The sequence below is a fragment of the Phaenicophaeus curvirostris genome, chromosome 5, assembly GCF_032191515.1.
Source record: "Phaenicophaeus curvirostris isolate KB17595 chromosome 5, BPBGC_Pcur_1.0, whole genome shotgun sequence".
NCBI classification, from domain to species: Eukaryota; Metazoa; Chordata; class Aves; order Cuculiformes; family Cuculidae; genus Phaenicophaeus; species Phaenicophaeus curvirostris.
In genome coordinates this window covers 16,386,523-16,402,239 of record NC_091396.1, presented here as the reverse complement: position 1 = coordinate 16,402,239, position 15,717 = coordinate 16,386,523, and the positions used below count along the sequence as shown (strand labels likewise).

Below are 15,717 nucleotides of genomic sequence, written 5' to 3'. Positions count from 1 at the left end.
GAACACGAGGACACCTCCGTGTATATAAAACTTCCTGAAACCACTGTTGGGTAGAAGCACTCGGAAGACAAATCCCGGTGCTCCTCCAGCGGTGAATAAACCTTAATAACCACAGTGGTCATTGAGCGTCAATCCAGACGGCAGCCCTGAGGCGAGGAGGGGGCAGCCCTGAGGCGGGAAAAGAGGGGCGGCGGGGGTGGAAAGGCCGCCCGCGCGGGGGCTGCTGGGAGCGGCGCTGCTGCCCGCCCCGCCCGCCATGGCGCTCCCCGAGGAGGCGCTGAGGAAGCAGCTGGGCAAGGTGAGGGGAGGGCAGCGTCGGGGCTTCACCGGGGGTGGAAATGAACGGGGGGGACGGAGCCCCCCCACCCACATCGGGCGGTGAAGGTTTCCTTGGGTCCAGAGGAGACTGCAAAGATGATCCCAGGGCTGGAGCACCTGCCGTACGAGAACAGGCTGAGAGAGTTGGGGTTGTTCAGAGAAGAGAAGGCGCCGTGGAGACTTTATAGCGACCTTCCAGTACCTGAAGGGGCTACAAGAAAGCTGGGGAGGGATTGTTCACAAAGGTTTGTAGTGATAGGACATGGGGCAATGGGTGTAAACCGGAGGGGGGAAGATTTATACTAGACGTAAGAAAGAATTTCTTCACTCTAAGGGTGGTGAGGCACTGGCACAGGTTGCCCAGGGAGGCTGTGGCTGCCCCATCCCTGGAGGTGTTTGAAGACAGGTTGGATGGGGCCCTGGGCAGCTTGGTCTGGTGGGAGGTGTCCCTGCCCATGACAGGGAGTTGGAACTGAATGATCTTTAAGTTCCCTTTCAGCCTAAACTATTCTATGATTCTATGTGTTAAAATAAGTTTAACGACTAATATAGCGATAATGACCCTTCTTATCAGCGTTGGGATTAAGCACTCAGATATGGCTACACCTTAGCAACTCTGGATGGGTTTTATTTCATCACTCCCTGGATATGCAATGAGGTTCTGGGAATAAGGTGTGTTTGTCACTTCATGAAAAAATATGAATATGAAAACACCCCTGTGTATATAAGGTTCTCTGAAATCACTGATGGGTGGAAGCACTCTGAAGACAAATCCTGGGTCTTCTCCCATGCTGTATAAAGTGTACCTGCCTTAATGGTTAAATTAAATTATTAAGTGTAAGTTTCTTTGTTTTGTGAGAAACACTTATTCACTGTTAAAATATTGAAAAAGAAAAAGGCGTCGAACCAAAGGCAGTAATATTTATGTTTTACAATTTAGCACTGAATCAGATGCCCTTCTAAATAAAGCATCCCATCTTACAAAAGCAGTGGGTATATGTGCTAGTTTTAGACAAAGAACTGTTTAAGTCCTTAAGTTTATTTTTTTAGGTTATCCAACCATGTCTGGAGACTTCCTTCAGGTTATCTCCTCCAAGAGAGCTACGTCTTAAAAGACAATTAATCGTATACATAAATTCTTGCAACTCTAAATTTATTCTTTCAAGTTATTTATCCATGTCTGGAGATTATCTGCATATTATTTCTTGATACAAGACAGATTTCTATGACAAGATAATTAAACATACAAACCATCTGCAGCAAAACTTACCAATTAATTCTCACAGTTCCATTCTTCTGCACAAGGGCCTGTGACTGCCTGGGGCTTTGCCGTGGCAGCCCCTGCACGGGTTCCTGCGCACGTTGGAGATGTGGATTTAGGTTCATAAGTGTTCTTCTGAGGAGGAGATGTTGCGGTTTCCATGTCAGAGCTGAGGTGTGTGTATCTAAATCTTGGGCGTGTTGTATAATTTTAGGTGGAAACTGAGGAGAGTCTGTGCCTGACTCCTGGTGAAAATAGCCTGATCTTTAGAAGAGAACAAAATATTTAGTAGGGATGCCCCATTTTGCATTACAAACAAGAAGGGAGTCAGATGGTTGTGAATTCACAACTGGATGTGTCAACATTTCTGAAAATGTGTCACTTTTCAGTTCTGTAGACATTCCTGACTTGGATGCTTTGATTATTTTTTTTTTACTGCCTGACTTTGTAGCATCCTGTAAGACTGAATGTGGAGAAGCTGTTTAAAAGGTGTTTCTCTTTGGCAGCTTTGTTTTTCTTGTTCGAAGTGGAAAATAGTTGTAGCATACACACAGCTGTGGAATTGCTCCTGTCTCTGCTGAAGAGCGTGCATTTTAGCTGCTACTTTGTGACAAGTATAAAGTGTACTTGCATTAATACTTAAATTAAACTATAAAGTGTAAATTTCTTTGTTTCACTTCCTTTTAACACCGTGATCGTGAATTATAATTCTTTAGGAGATTTATTTATAGCTATGCAAAGACCCTCAATTATGCCTCGTGAACTCTGGAGGCCTTAAGTCTTGAAACTAGACAACTTCATGAAGCAACTTTAGAAAAGAGAGCTGCAATTGATTATCTGTTACTAAGACACCATAAAAGATGTTCTGATTTTGAGGGCATGTGTTGTTTCAATTTGATTGATCGATCTCCAGCTGCATAAAACTAAAAAATTTATATGGCTTGCTTAACTCCATACAAGAGGGGGAAGGTATAGATCTTTCTTGGTTAATGTCTTGACTTCCAAACTTATTCTGGTTAAAATAACCTTTTCCTTGTGTTGTAGCATGTGGATTATTAATTTTATTAACCTGTATAGTGTTTCAATGTGCATTTCAATACTGTCAGCACAGAGAGCAGATGTTTAAGCCATTGCCAGGCCGCAGTTGTGTTTGCTTAGGTGAGGGTTCCAGGAGGACTCCAGACTTCGTAAAATGAGAAGGAATCTAGGAAATGGAAAATATTCTTCGTAACTTTCAGATGTGGGAAGATGCAAATCCCTTGGAAGTTGAGGTATTGGACTGGCTGGGAATAGTCTGAATGAAGTAGCAGTGGTTCATTCTTGATGATAATTACTTTCGAATCACATTTCAAGTCAAACATCGGTGTTTCTGTTAATCTGTGGGAGGGAAAAAGAGGTGCATTATTTTGTTTGAATTTTCTCAGCTCTCAAGGACAGCTTTAACATGGAAAAAATCTCAAAGACTAAATACTAAGGAGTTTAATACATTTGCGGAAATTGACAGCTTATTAGACGTGCACGTGGATCTGAGTTTGTAGTAGTAAGTATCAGTAGCAAGGTAACCTCTTTTTTTCTAAGAGGTTTGTATTTTTATATTGTTTTTAATAATTGTGTGCAGAGGAGACTAGATTTTGTTAAGCCTCACACAGCTGTAAAGGGAAAGGAACGGTATGTAAGGAGTGATGGTCGGAATTTGAGTTCTAATGTAGCACTACCCTGAAATACCTTTAAAGCTTTTTTTGTATCAATTTTTTTGAGATTTTTTTTTCCCACCAAAACTATTCTTAATACTACAAGTAATTATTATAATACCTTCCTCTTCTTCTATTTCTCCCTTCTCGTGGTTCTATTTCCCTGTCTCTGGTAATGAAAGAAGAAGCCTTTGAAATGAGACATTTTCTTCTGACTACTTCTTCTTCCCCCTTCCCAGTATAAGTTCAGAGACCTGACCATAGAAGAATTAAAGAATGTTAACAAGACCTACCCAAACTTCACGTTCTCCATGAGCACATACAGTAAGAAGCAATATGGTTACTTTGAACTAATTGCGCGGGATTCTTACTTGCTGTAAATTCAGACAGTGTATAATAAAATCTAGAGTATTGTGAATATATTTCAATTGTGTTCCTATCTTTATTTTGACTTGCAGTAATATTTCTCATGTCATGTTCCTATTTTTGAAAGCTCTTCAAAGAATGCAAACATAAAAACGTGACTCATTCATTAAATTGAATTTTATTTTGATTTGTCAGTAGTTATAGAAGATTGATATTCTTTTAAATTCTTTATATGTCACAGCATTTTTCCCCATATCCCATGGCTGTATTGAAAGCATTTTAATGTCTTTAGCATTCTGATATCTTTTTATGTCTGTAAGTGTAACTTCCAGCCTGACTGAAAGTTCTTACACCACCAGAATTACTCAGGACAAAGTATTTTCAGACTGATGATGTACTTAGTTGTACCAATGCAGTTGTCATTAAGATTCCATTAAGGAATTATTTCCAAGAGGGAGGGGTGATCTTAGTAACGTTACTTTCAGGAGCAGTGTATTTGATTTCTGAAGAGAAGTTAGCATTGCATATTGGTCATTTAGAACGGGAGTGCCATGCCAGATTCAAAAGAGTTTATTATTGTTCATTAATCATTATTTTTATTTAAAATCATATTTTAATTTCAGCCTTCAAGGATGGATCCCAGAAGGACCTCCTGAATTTTAGTGGTACTATTCCAGTGAAATATGGTAAGATAAATCAAATACAATTACCTTGCCAGTTGAATCCAATTTTAAAATGTGTTGGGTACTGCCTCTTAACAGTGTCTGTGCAGCTTCTTTATAGCTGTGCAGCTATAAAGGATTTTGCATGAATTGGCAGAAGCTACTTCTGCTGCATAAATAAGGCATTTGTGCATGCAGAGATGCTGAAATAAGGTGGTATTAATTAGATAAGTCAATTAACTATTAATAAAATCACGTAGTTTGGGACTGTGTAGGCAAACTCTTCGGTTTTAATGGAGTTTGCATGAACTCTGCAAGCCCCATTGTTGCAAGAGAGTGTAGTGTTCTAAACATCTTCATAAGCAAGCAATGGAAGAGGCTGACGTTTGTTAATATTAAATCAAATGAAATACTAAGCTCGGCTGTAATTAAAAGAACAAAGCACCCAGAGAATCTGATAAAATACGTCCTGATAAAGTATGTCCTGCACATTTGCACCTTGTACAAATTAAAGAATAAAGAACCCAGAAGATCTGAGAGAGAACATCTTGGACATCTGCAGGGGAGGACATATTCCTGACAGCTCTGACATCAAGTCTGCCAGTTTGGCAGAGGAACTTAAGAAACCCACCTCCAGAAGCAGGTCCCTACTCACTGAGTCTGCATAGTAGAGACCTTGTATGATAAAACCACCTGTAACTTTATGTAATCACTATTGAATCATTTGTAGAGGGAATTACTTGGCATGTATTCACGTCATAACTTTGTAAATAAATTGAGCCCAGATGCTCCTGTCCAAGGGCTTCATTTGTAGCAAGCACCTAGACTTGTGCAAGTCTGTAATAAAACCAGTGTCTTGACTTAGCCTGCGAGATTGGGTATTTGCATTCTGGGTAATGACTCTAAATTTTGGGTAACATTGTGCTTGTATAGCCAGTGTCTAAAAAAAACTAGTAGGTATTTTTTTATTTCTAATTTAAAGCCTTTGGAGTCTGAGGTAAAGCTCTTAATAGGCATCTCTTTGCTTCAGTTGTTGAGTCTTAAAATAAGTACAAAGTGAGTGGCTGCAAGATATTTCTTTGCCTGGAAAAGGGGACACGTTGGCTGATATAATAACCTGGGAAACAAAACAGCAGCAAAGCTTTTTATTAAGAAAGACATAGTCAGTAGCACTTCCAGTTGATCCAGACAAGTCTGTTATTATTAAGTAGCCAAAGTAACATAAACACTTGCCAGTGTGAATATATAAAGTCATATGTCAGGCCTTTTTTCTTTGTTATTAAGAAATGTGAGTCACATACACACCCAAGAGGTTTTTTGTGCCTTTTCTAAATGCAGAAGCTAGTAATGGCTTTTATTTTGTGTTGAACAGGTAATTCCTATAACATACCTATTCAGCTATGGATTTTGGATTCTCATCCTTTTGCTCCCCCGATTTGCTTCTTGAAGCCAACTGTGAACATGGGCATTTCAGTGGGAAAGCACGTTGATGCTCATGGCAGGATTTATTTACCCTACCTGCAAAACTGGAGCCATGTAAGAGGTGGAGTGGCTGACAGGGGAGGGAAGTATCTGAAAATGATGCATGGTGGCATATGGCAATCAGTGGGGAACAGTGGGTGGGGTACAGGGTTTTTTGTTTTCTGCATATTTTTGTTAATCTTAAATATGTAATTATTATGCAAAGAGAAGCAGAAATTTTCCTCTTAAAATTACAGCATTCAATCTGAAGCAGTTGTAAAGGAAGTTGTGAGTGATGGTAAGGAGAATTATTTTAAGCTTGAGAATAAAGGGACTGACTTTGTCACAAAGCAGTAATGATATCAGCACATGATATTTTCATTTGTTGCTGTGAATAGTGAGCAATAATACTGGACCAGATGAGTACTCCTCAAGAAAGTTCAGTGGACATTTCTACCTTTTAGGTGTGTCTCTTCCAGCAGAACTCTGAAACATTGGCATATAGAATCAAAAGTCAATGCTGTCACTAAATGATTTTATGCACTGTATTGCATAACGTAAATATGACTTCCAGGCTAGTAAGATTACTTAGCAAATGCTAGTTTTCTGAAATGGATTGAACGTATTTTTCATTAGCAATACAGAAATTGCCATGGGAACGTCTGCTGACTTCACTGTGTGTTTTGCCCTAAGAAGGACTGAATTGCCAAAACTCTGGACTGTTAAGCTTGTCTGAGAACAGTAAACTATCTTTTCTTTAGTTATGATTTCTCGTGTTTATGATATGTGTTGTGGCTACATCAAAGGCTTTCATATGTTCATAGATGTCTTCAAAAAACAGTTGCACTGACAATTACAGTTTTATAATTCCTTTTTATTAAATTCTTTTTAATCCATACTCCTGTTTGGAAAGTATCCTGTCAAAAAGTGATGCTTTCCTTGCCCTTCAGTGTTTATATAAGTGTTACAGGGTTTCAGTATTTATAATTTGATTAAATTTTATATAGCTGTCATTCTCTTATGAACTACTGTGACTTAAAGATGTCACTATTATGTGGAATATCACAACTATGTCAACTATTTTGTCTTTGGTATTTCTATATTTCAGCCTAAATCAACTGTTACTGGATTAATCAAGGAAATGATAGCAAAATTTGAGGAAGAACTCCCTTTGTATTCACTGTCATCTTCTGATGCAGCCAGGCGATCAGAACTTCTCTCCTACATTGCAAAGGTTACTGAAGGTGTGAATGTTTTCATATACTTCTTTTATATGTGCTTATACAATATATGTTTTATTTATTGTTATTACTTGGTGTCATGAAAATGCCTAAATGGTATTATCTGAAGTTTTTGTGTTTGCATGTCCACACCGTTTGGTATTTGTTTAATCTGAAGTGCCTGTTTTTGAACAAAGCAATCAGATTCTCTTTATTTGAATAAGCAGCGCATTTTGTATGTTTGCATTTAAGCCTACTGAAAAATGCTGTAGACTTGGTCCTACTTGTTTCTTGGAAATCACTGCAGCAAAACTCAGATGTGAGATCTTGTGGATGAGAAGCGTGATTTTGTTATAAACAAGTTGATTTATCCAGTCAGTCATTCATTCTGAGGTGCCTGAGGTGCCCTTGCAGAACCACTTCCTGGCTCTGCAGTCTGAAGACGGAACATCCAGTGCATCAGGAGAGACACTGGCACCAGTCAGCAAGCGTAGAGATATGTTGAGCGGTAAGAGTTTTAAGATGAAGGAGGGAAGAATTAGATGAGATATTGGGAAGAAATTTTTTACGGTGAGAGTGGTGAGGCACTGGAATAGGTTGCCTGGAGAAGTCATGGATGCTTCATTCCTGGAGGTGTTTAAAGCCAGGCTTTGAACAACCTGACCTAGTAGAAGTTATCCCAGCCTGTGGCAGTGGGCATTGGAACTGGATGATCTTCATGGTTCTTTCCAGCCCAAATCATTCTATGATTCTCTGAGTTCTCATTCACTCACACTCTCACATCCACTGTCGCAAGCCGTGAGACTCGTCTGACTGCAAGCACTGGTGTCCAGCACTGAGGACAAGGAGTGCTGTCTGATGCGCCTGTATCACATCTCTTGGGTTCTTCTTGTTCAGCGGTGACAAGCTGGTTTCAGACCTGTCTTCTACCTCTGGGGAGTAAATGCTGTTTGGCTTTTATCCTTCATTACTTTATCTCACTCATTGTAAGTCTTGGGGAAAATTCCTGAATTTCAGAGTTTCCATGTTTTCCTTCTCTGGGTATTTTATGGCTCCAATCCTGCTGTTCTTCATCCTGACACATTTTCTTCAACTCAGTCTTTTCATCTTCCTTCTTGTGAAATCGCAGAGGTGATCTGTGGCAACTAGTGCAAATGTTTCCCTTTAGCCCTTTTCTGCTGTTTCTTCTGGTAACCGTATACACGCTTGCGAGAATACACATGTGCACATGATGCATATTTCTGGTCAATCAATCGATATTTGTTACAAATCTTTCCGCATTATACTTAGAATGAGAATTGTTGTGTTACCAGTAGCATTGGCTAAACCTCAGATCATTGTCTTTTAATCAAATTCTGTTTTGCATATCGTCTCAAAATATGAAATCTCTTAAAATTTTAGGACCATGGAATATCTTCACAACTGTAACAGTAGCAAAAGAAGTATTGTTTTTATGGTCTTAGTGTCTAGCTTCTTGCTGTTGTTGTGCTCTTATTTTCTGCTTAATGAAAACACATGCCCATGCAGAAAGGAGTATTTGTATTTTATACCTTGCAAGTTGTGATGAATTTTCTGTCGTCAGGCTTGACCACTTTTTTGAAGAAGTTTGTGTAATTTAGTTTAACTGTGTTAAGACTGTGATCCTTTCTGATGCAGCAGTACTTGTATTGACACAGTGTGGACCAGCACTTAAGTCCGTGGTTTTCTTTTAATTGTAGGAGAGACTGATATGAAATCAAAGAATAAAATTGATGGAGGAAAAAATGAAGGATGTTTTAACAAAATTACTGTTGTTGGAGCTGGAGATCTTGGCATTGCATGTGTGCTAACGGTTGCAGCAAAGGTACATAATTATTGTAAATAACAGATCCAGTTAACAGAGAGGCTTCCAATTTAGTTTTTAGCATCTCACACATAGAAATTACTCAACAGTTTTAATAGCCACATCACTCCTTATGTCATTTGTCTTTCGGTTAGCTTACAGACTCACAGAAGTGTTAGCTTCTGCCCTGTTTTCTCAGTAAGCTTTTTAGATACAAAGAACTGAATATTGAATTATATTCTTTCAAAAATCCTTAGTTAAAGGATTCTTGCCTGAGGGCAAGAATTAGAATCTCGTAGTCACCTGGATAAGGATAGCTTTTTTGTGAGTTTTTTATTTTGTTTATTTTGTTTGTGAGTTTTTATTTTTGTTGTTTCATAATGCATTATCCTCCAATTAAACTCACTAAATTAAATTAATTTTTTTCTTGTGATTTGTCTGTAATTTTGATCAGTAATTGTGTTTGTCTTATATACAGTACAACAAACACTGGAATTGGAGGAGTGCTGGCTTTTATTCCTCCCCCTCACAGGAGCAAATTTGAGGTTGTTTTATTTTGGATCTGCATTATTTTTACTCATACAGGGTGCTGCAGACAAGGTGGTTCTTTTGGATCCTTCCGAAGGTGCAGCAAAAGGAGGGGCCATGGATTTGGAGATCTTTGCTCTGCCAAACGTGGAGATCAGCAAAGGTATTGGATGTTGTTGCTGGAATTGGAGTGATTACTGTACTTGTGCTCATTTTAATGAGAGCAGGACACCTAGGGACACACAGGGGCTCTGGAATAGAGGCCATCTTTTTAAGAGGATGTTGTTATCTTTTCAGGGTAAGATTGGGAAGGGGAGGATTGGCAAAGCTTGCATCACCTTTATTTCAGGATTTTATTGTTCTCTTTATAGAGGTGTGCGAGTCTGTATTTCCAGGGTAAGAGGCTAATGCTGAAATTGAACTCTTGCAGAAATATAGAGAAGCCAACCTAGTGCTTCAGTGTCATGGGTGGAGAGAGGGAAGGAAGGGTGGAAAAATACATGTATGTTAAAGAATTAGAGATAGCTGTGTGAGCAGGGTTAAAAAGGCTGATAAATAAAGGTAAGTTTCAAAGTACTGCTTTCCTAGATTGATGTTTATTAAACATGAGAATGGCCGATAGTTAGTTCTTACTCATTATCACTGCATATTCAAACAATTCTTAACAATTTTGTCCTCAAGTACCTATGAGTGTATGATTCAATAGAGTCAATGCCATGTCTCCATAATTAATGGTGGTGGCTACAGTTTTTAATGGTCTTTGTTGCAGAGGTTGAGGTGATGCGGCTTAGAAGTTCTTCCACAGGGGAAGCTAGATCTGAATTCAGCAACTCCCCCATTCTTCCTTGCTTGTCTGTGATGATTTTGTTCTTTGCACCCTCTGCAAGATGAATGGGGGGATTTCATGTGCTTCTGATGTAATTTATTTGATTTCGGGGACAGGGACTTGTCCTAGTTCCACCTGGCATCTTATCTGTTTATTCTGCACCTGGCATTGTCGGCTTTTACATCCTTAGGTCTTATCTTGCAGGTTTTACTGCAAGCACATTTTTTCCTGAGACCTGGTTGTGCAATGTTACCACAAATTTCTGTTTGTGCCTTTGTGGTTGCCTATTATATATTTATGTTTAGCTGTGATACAAAAAGCTTATCTGTTGTTGCTGGCTATGCTGTTGGCAGTGTTACAGTATTACAAAATGCTTGTGCACCTATGATTTTAGTATGTAGCCAGGGTTGGGGCCAACTGGTGTTAATTCAGCCTTTAGGACAGCTCTTTGTTCTATGTCCAAAACTTGATAGGATGACATACATTTTAAAACCATATTTTCTTTATATTTTCAGATTTTTCTGCTTCAGCTGATTCAAAAGTTGTAGTACTTACAGCTAATTATTTGGGTAATGCTCAGACTTATCTTGATGTCATACAAAACAATGTGGATTTGTTCAGAGGAATTATCCCAGCAGTATCGCACTACAGCCAGAACGCTGTTCTCCTTATTGCTTCTCATCCAGGTAGGTTAGTACTTTGCCTAATGTTCTGTCCCTCAGCTGGCTTTCTCTGCAGCCTGTTTTAAAAAGACATTACTGCCCCCTTAGTCAAAAATTCTTCCTCCTCTGAAAGATGTTTTCCTTTTCAGCTTTGAGCAGGACACTGTCTTTGAGGGTTTTTTCTTTACTGTTACCAAGATAAAAGAAAATAATATACTTTGTTTTGTATAAAAGGTATGTATTCCTGTATGTTTCTGTACGTAGTTTCAGCATCACTGTATCTGCAGGAATAGCATCCATTGGCTGTTGTCTTGTCAGTTGTGAGTTTTATGTGTGTGCTTCTCCTGTGTGGTATGGATACATGCATATGTGCTGTGTGCCACTCACAGACCACTATACGTAATGTGTCAATAGTAAATATTGCAGCTATGTTTCGGTGGAAAACATCTGGTCAGTGATAGCGTGAACTAAGACAAAGTGAACCTGCTACTTAAAAGGGAAGAAAGTACATGTGAGCCGCTCAGTCCTGTAAACGCGCTGAAGACAGCCCTTTTGTATTTCAAGTGCTTCTTATCCTTCCCATCATTTAAAGCTGAGGAGGTGGAGAAAACAGTGCTTGCCATATGAAAAGGAAATTAAACGATGGTTGAATTAAATTTAAAAAGCATGCCAGAGTTTTGGTAGAATGAGTCACTGTGCTTCCCTAATAAGTTTCACTCCTATTCTCTTTAAACTTCACTTGGGCTGTGAATTGTCTTCATCTCCTCCCCACCTGACTGGGTGTCTTAGGTTGAAATAAACTACTGATGTGTTCTTAGGTACTTATACCTTTTCTGAAGTAAATAACTTGGTCCTGAGTTTTTTGTAATTGTGATTCATAGTTTGCAGGTGTGTTTAATTTTGAGGGATCTTTCATTGTCAACCTATTTTTCTTCCATATATAGTTGAAGTAATGACATATGTGTCTTGGAAGCTGAGCTCATTCCCCAAAAGCAGAGTCATTGGAGTAGGTGCCAACCTAGATACCGAGAGATTTCAGTATATACTGGCAAATCTCTTAAAAGCACAGTTGCTGGCAAAAGATGCTTGGATTATTGGTGAACAGGGTGAAGACAAAGGTAAAGTGAAACTTTATTATGACTATGAGTATGTAATGTCCTGGCAGTGCTGAAGTAATTTAGTAATGAAAGAACAGTTGAGGAAAGTAAAGAAGCTAGTCGTAAGCAGGGTGGTAGATTTTCATAGTAGTGGTTCTAAATAATAGAATTTTGTTGTGTGTCTGAGACTGTAGACCTGGAGTGGTAGCAAAATTATTTGACGTTTGTCACAGTAAGAAAAAAAACATAGAAAATATAAACGTAAATGCTTTTAATTTGGTATAACAATATAGGCTGAAGGTAGAGAAAGAAATTTGGCATAATATAGGATAGGTTACTTCTAATGTAAGAATTATTGCATATTACTTATTTTTTGAGCAAGTGTCTCTAACCAGGTGGTGCTATAGGGTTTATTTCAGCAGTCCAGGGAACCTTAGAAGGTCATCAACTACATTTGGGTTGTTGCAGGGGAAGGAAAGTTGAATTGTAGTCACTGTTAAGATGTACATTTAAATGTTATTTGTTTCTATTTAGTACCATCGTGGACCAGTTGTAATTTGGTTGCAAATCAAACAGAAGCAATGGCTGATAGTAACTCAAGGGAAAAGGTGGCTAACAGGTAATGCCATTATAATCTTTTTTTTTTTCTTATTCTTGTTTAGGCATTTGATGTTCACAGAGTTTTTTTCCTTCAGCTCTTTGTGAAGAGGATGAAGTTTGCTCTAAAACACATTGAGTTTACAGGAAGTTGTAGGTCTGAGTGTCATTCGCTTTCATATATGTGTACCTACTCACTGGTTTTGAGAAGCTCTCAATAATTGTGCCTGTGGAGATCTAAGGGCAAGACGAGCTTCGTAGAATATACACTAGAATATTAAAGCTGCCAGTTCAATTGTGGTTTTAAAAAAATATAGTAGACAAACCTTCTGGCACACTTTTGTCAGAGCTTACGTGGAAAGAGTTTGCTTTAAAGCAAAGTACACATTTGGGTCAGTGTACCCAATTTACTAGTTACATATCAGTCACAGCTTTTGACAGAAAAGAAAATTGTTACTAATGTGGGTAAAATATACATAAAGAAATTCTTTAAAGCGGTTTTTAATTTCCTTCTGTTGTTTTCCAAAAAAGAGAATCATGGTTTTATAGTACACTTCACCCAATATGGTACACTTAATCTGACTTTTGGAATTTACATATAAACCAAAGTAGGAATAATTCAAATGTAAACATCATGGTTTTCTCCTTTTCTTGGTTTACATAGAGCTATGGAAGTTCTAAAGGGAAGAGGTCAGAGATCGTGGTCTGTTGGGCTCTCCGTTGCCGATTTGACTGACAGTATACTGAAAGATAAAAGAAAAGTTCATTCTGTATCCACTCTGGCAAAGGTAAATGTGTTATTAATATTTTAAAATATAATTTTAATATATATAAAATGTATATTAATAATCTATAATGTCTATTAATATAATTTCATCATTATGTTTTCAAGTGAAGTTTTTAATTGTTTATGAACTAAATGCAGATATGGAGAAATGACAAGTCACTTAAACTGCAGAGTAACTACGTAATGTAAATTTTCCCATACAAACCCTAAAAACAAACAAAATCCACAGTGTAAACTTGAATTACGTTTAATAATGAAAACTTGACAAATATTCCCCAGATGGTTCTCTTTGGCTGCATTTTTAAATTTCTTTTGTTCATCCCTGTTCATCATGATACTGTACAATCAAGTGTCCTTGCTTGTTTTACCTAAGAAACTAGTTAAATGGTATTTTGTGGCATAAAGTTTGCCTGCATTAGAACTCTGATAAACGTATAGTGGGACACACCTCCAAGTGTAGAATCCTTCAAGGTTTTTTATATCTGTAATATTTTACAGGTTCTGTACAGTAACCCATTGCATAGGATCTGAAATAACTGGAATTTGACCTATGCCATATGATGGAATATCCTTGCTTAGTTAAAATTGTCAAGTTATTTTGTGTAGTTCCATGCTTTGGAAACAGCAGAAATAAGCAACCATGTGACAGTATTTGTGTGTTGTTTCAGGGATATTTCAATATAAACAGTGAAGTGTTCCTAAGTCTACCGTGTATTCTTGGAACCAGAGGAGTGATTGAAATGGTCAAACTAGAAGAAGATCCGCTAGTGCAAGAGAAACTGCAAAGCAGTGCAGGATCAATTCACGATCTTCAGCAACAACTGAAGCTTTAAGGAAGCATAAGGGATGCCACAGTGTCTGCTCACAGGAGCTGGAGATTTCCTTAGTATATATGCATTTCTATAGGAAGCAAGGGGTTTTTTTCTTTCAAAAAGTGCTTTTTCAGTTTTGGGTTAGAATATTTAATACCGCGCTGTACAGTAATTTCTTATTTGGAAAGTGCTCTTTTGGTAGTCAACATGAGGAGGGTAATGTGCAAGAATGTTTTACCTAAAATCAGGTGACTTTTGCCTGTTCTTTTTTGTTGCTAATTATAGCCTGATTCTTGGGTTATTCTTGGCTCTTCGCACCTTACTAGGACACAGTTAAGGAGAGGGGCTTGTCCAGCTCTGCAGAAACTCCAGTGTGTACAGCCTTCTGGTTTGCAAGTGCTGCATCGGGGGCTTATCTAGAATGCAGCTACACTCCAGCTCTTCAGGGCCCTGGGGGATGCAGTTCCATAGCTTGATCTTTCACGGTTATCACAGATGCTCTTATGTTAGTGGGCTCCTGCTTCTTACTAAGGGGAGGGACAAGCTAAAAGCATGGTGTGAGCGGTATCGTTCAGACCTGAAGTATTGGATATGAATTTCTGTTGTATGTTTACTGATGTCTAAGACTTTCTGCTCACGCCCTGTTAGCTCTTATTTTCTCAGGATGTTCAGAGTGCCAAAGCATCTGCAGCTCTCTGTACATACACACAACACTCAGCCTGTGCAGCTTCAGAACAAGCACTTGTCCTGAAAAGGAGGACTGGGGCATGGGCTTCAAATAAAGAATGAAATCTGTCAGCGAAGTAATGCAGATGCATCTGTGAGTTCAGGCCTTGATCCAAAGCCAGCTGATGTCAGTAAGCTTTACATCAGCCTGAAGAGAATACACCTACTTGAGAATGCAACAGAACCTGTAACCCGCCTTGGGGGAAGTCAGGGATGTTGGGAAAAAAACGGGTGTGGATTTCTAGATGATTCAAAAAGCAGATGTTTTTAAGGTGAAGGTGTTTTGGTGGTTCTAAACTCCCGATGCACTGCACTGGTAAGAGGCTATTCATCCCGGTTCTACCTCTGCATCACAATGCAGGCAGGAGACGTGGGCTCCACTCTTGCTGCATGCGGCGTAAGGATGTCTTTCCACGTTTATGTTTGCAGGTGTGACTACTTAAATATCAATGAAGCTTTCTAAGCAGAAGTGGGAATGCAGCAGAATGAACGATCTATTCCTTTGTGCCTTTCTAGTTATATCTTATGAAGACCCAGATTTGTAAGGAATTCTGGGTTTGTATTGATCTCAGAATTAAGATTAAAACAAAAAAATTATAAAAAGCTTCACTATTTCAGAGTAATTTTTGTTTTTTTCATGGAACACTCAGATTTCCTTTGTGGTCATCAGTGACAGGATCAGTGATGGCTGCGGTGACTAACTTCGCTGCTTTCTCAAAAAAAACCCACTCAACACTATGGTTGGACTTTGGGTTTTGATTTCTTACTTTGGAAAAAAACGTGTATCCTTATGGTTTTACGTTGCTCTTCGAGGAGTTCTGTGTTCAGCCGCTGAGCATTCCTTCTCATGCGCGTGGCCCAGGTGGTTTGTTTAACTGGGG

The 15,717-nt window shown here is 38.7% G+C and overlaps 1 protein-coding gene across 2 annotated transcripts; it reads left to right on the top strand.

Annotated features, from left to right (window-relative positions):
• Positions 1–214: 214 nt before the first annotated feature.
• UEVLD (UEV and lactate/malate dehyrogenase domains) lies at positions 215–15,411 on the top strand. Of its 2 annotated transcripts, XM_069857699.1 has the most exons (12): positions 215–298; positions 3,510–3,594; positions 4,260–4,322; positions 5,671–5,834; positions 6,868–7,003; positions 8,698–8,822; positions 9,387–9,492; positions 10,671–10,841; positions 11,762–11,935; positions 12,449–12,533; positions 13,176–13,299; positions 13,967–15,411. In XM_069857699.1, the coding sequence occupies exons 1-12, from the start codon at positions 257–259 to the stop codon at positions 14,129–14,131; spliced, it is 1,440 nt and encodes a 479-aa protein (XP_069713800.1). In that variant the 5' UTR covers positions 215–256; the 3' UTR covers positions 14,132–15,411. The 2 variants fall into 2 exon arrangements, with proteins under 2 accessions (XP_069713800.1, XP_069713801.1); XM_069857700.1 differs by lacking the exons at positions 12,449–12,533; positions 13,176–13,299; positions 13,967–15,411 and adding an exon at positions 10,967–11,051 and having other exon boundaries at positions 11,762–11,899.
• The last annotated feature ends 306 nt before the right edge of the window (positions 15,412–15,717 follow it).

Bases quoted from the DNA above. Each gene is read 5' to 3' on its own strand.
- UEVLD (XM_069857699.1), top strand. From the start codon at position 257: ATGGCGCTCCCCGAGGAGGCGCTGAGGAAGCAGCTGGGCAAG. The intron at 3,595-4,259 runs GTAAGAAGCAAT...TTTTAATTTCAG, and splicing joins GTTCTCCATGAGCACATACA to CCTTCAAGGATGGATCCCAG. The intron at 4,323-5,670 runs GTAAGATAAATC...TGTGTTGAACAG, and splicing joins TACTATTCCAGTGAAATATG to GTAATTCCTATAACATACCT.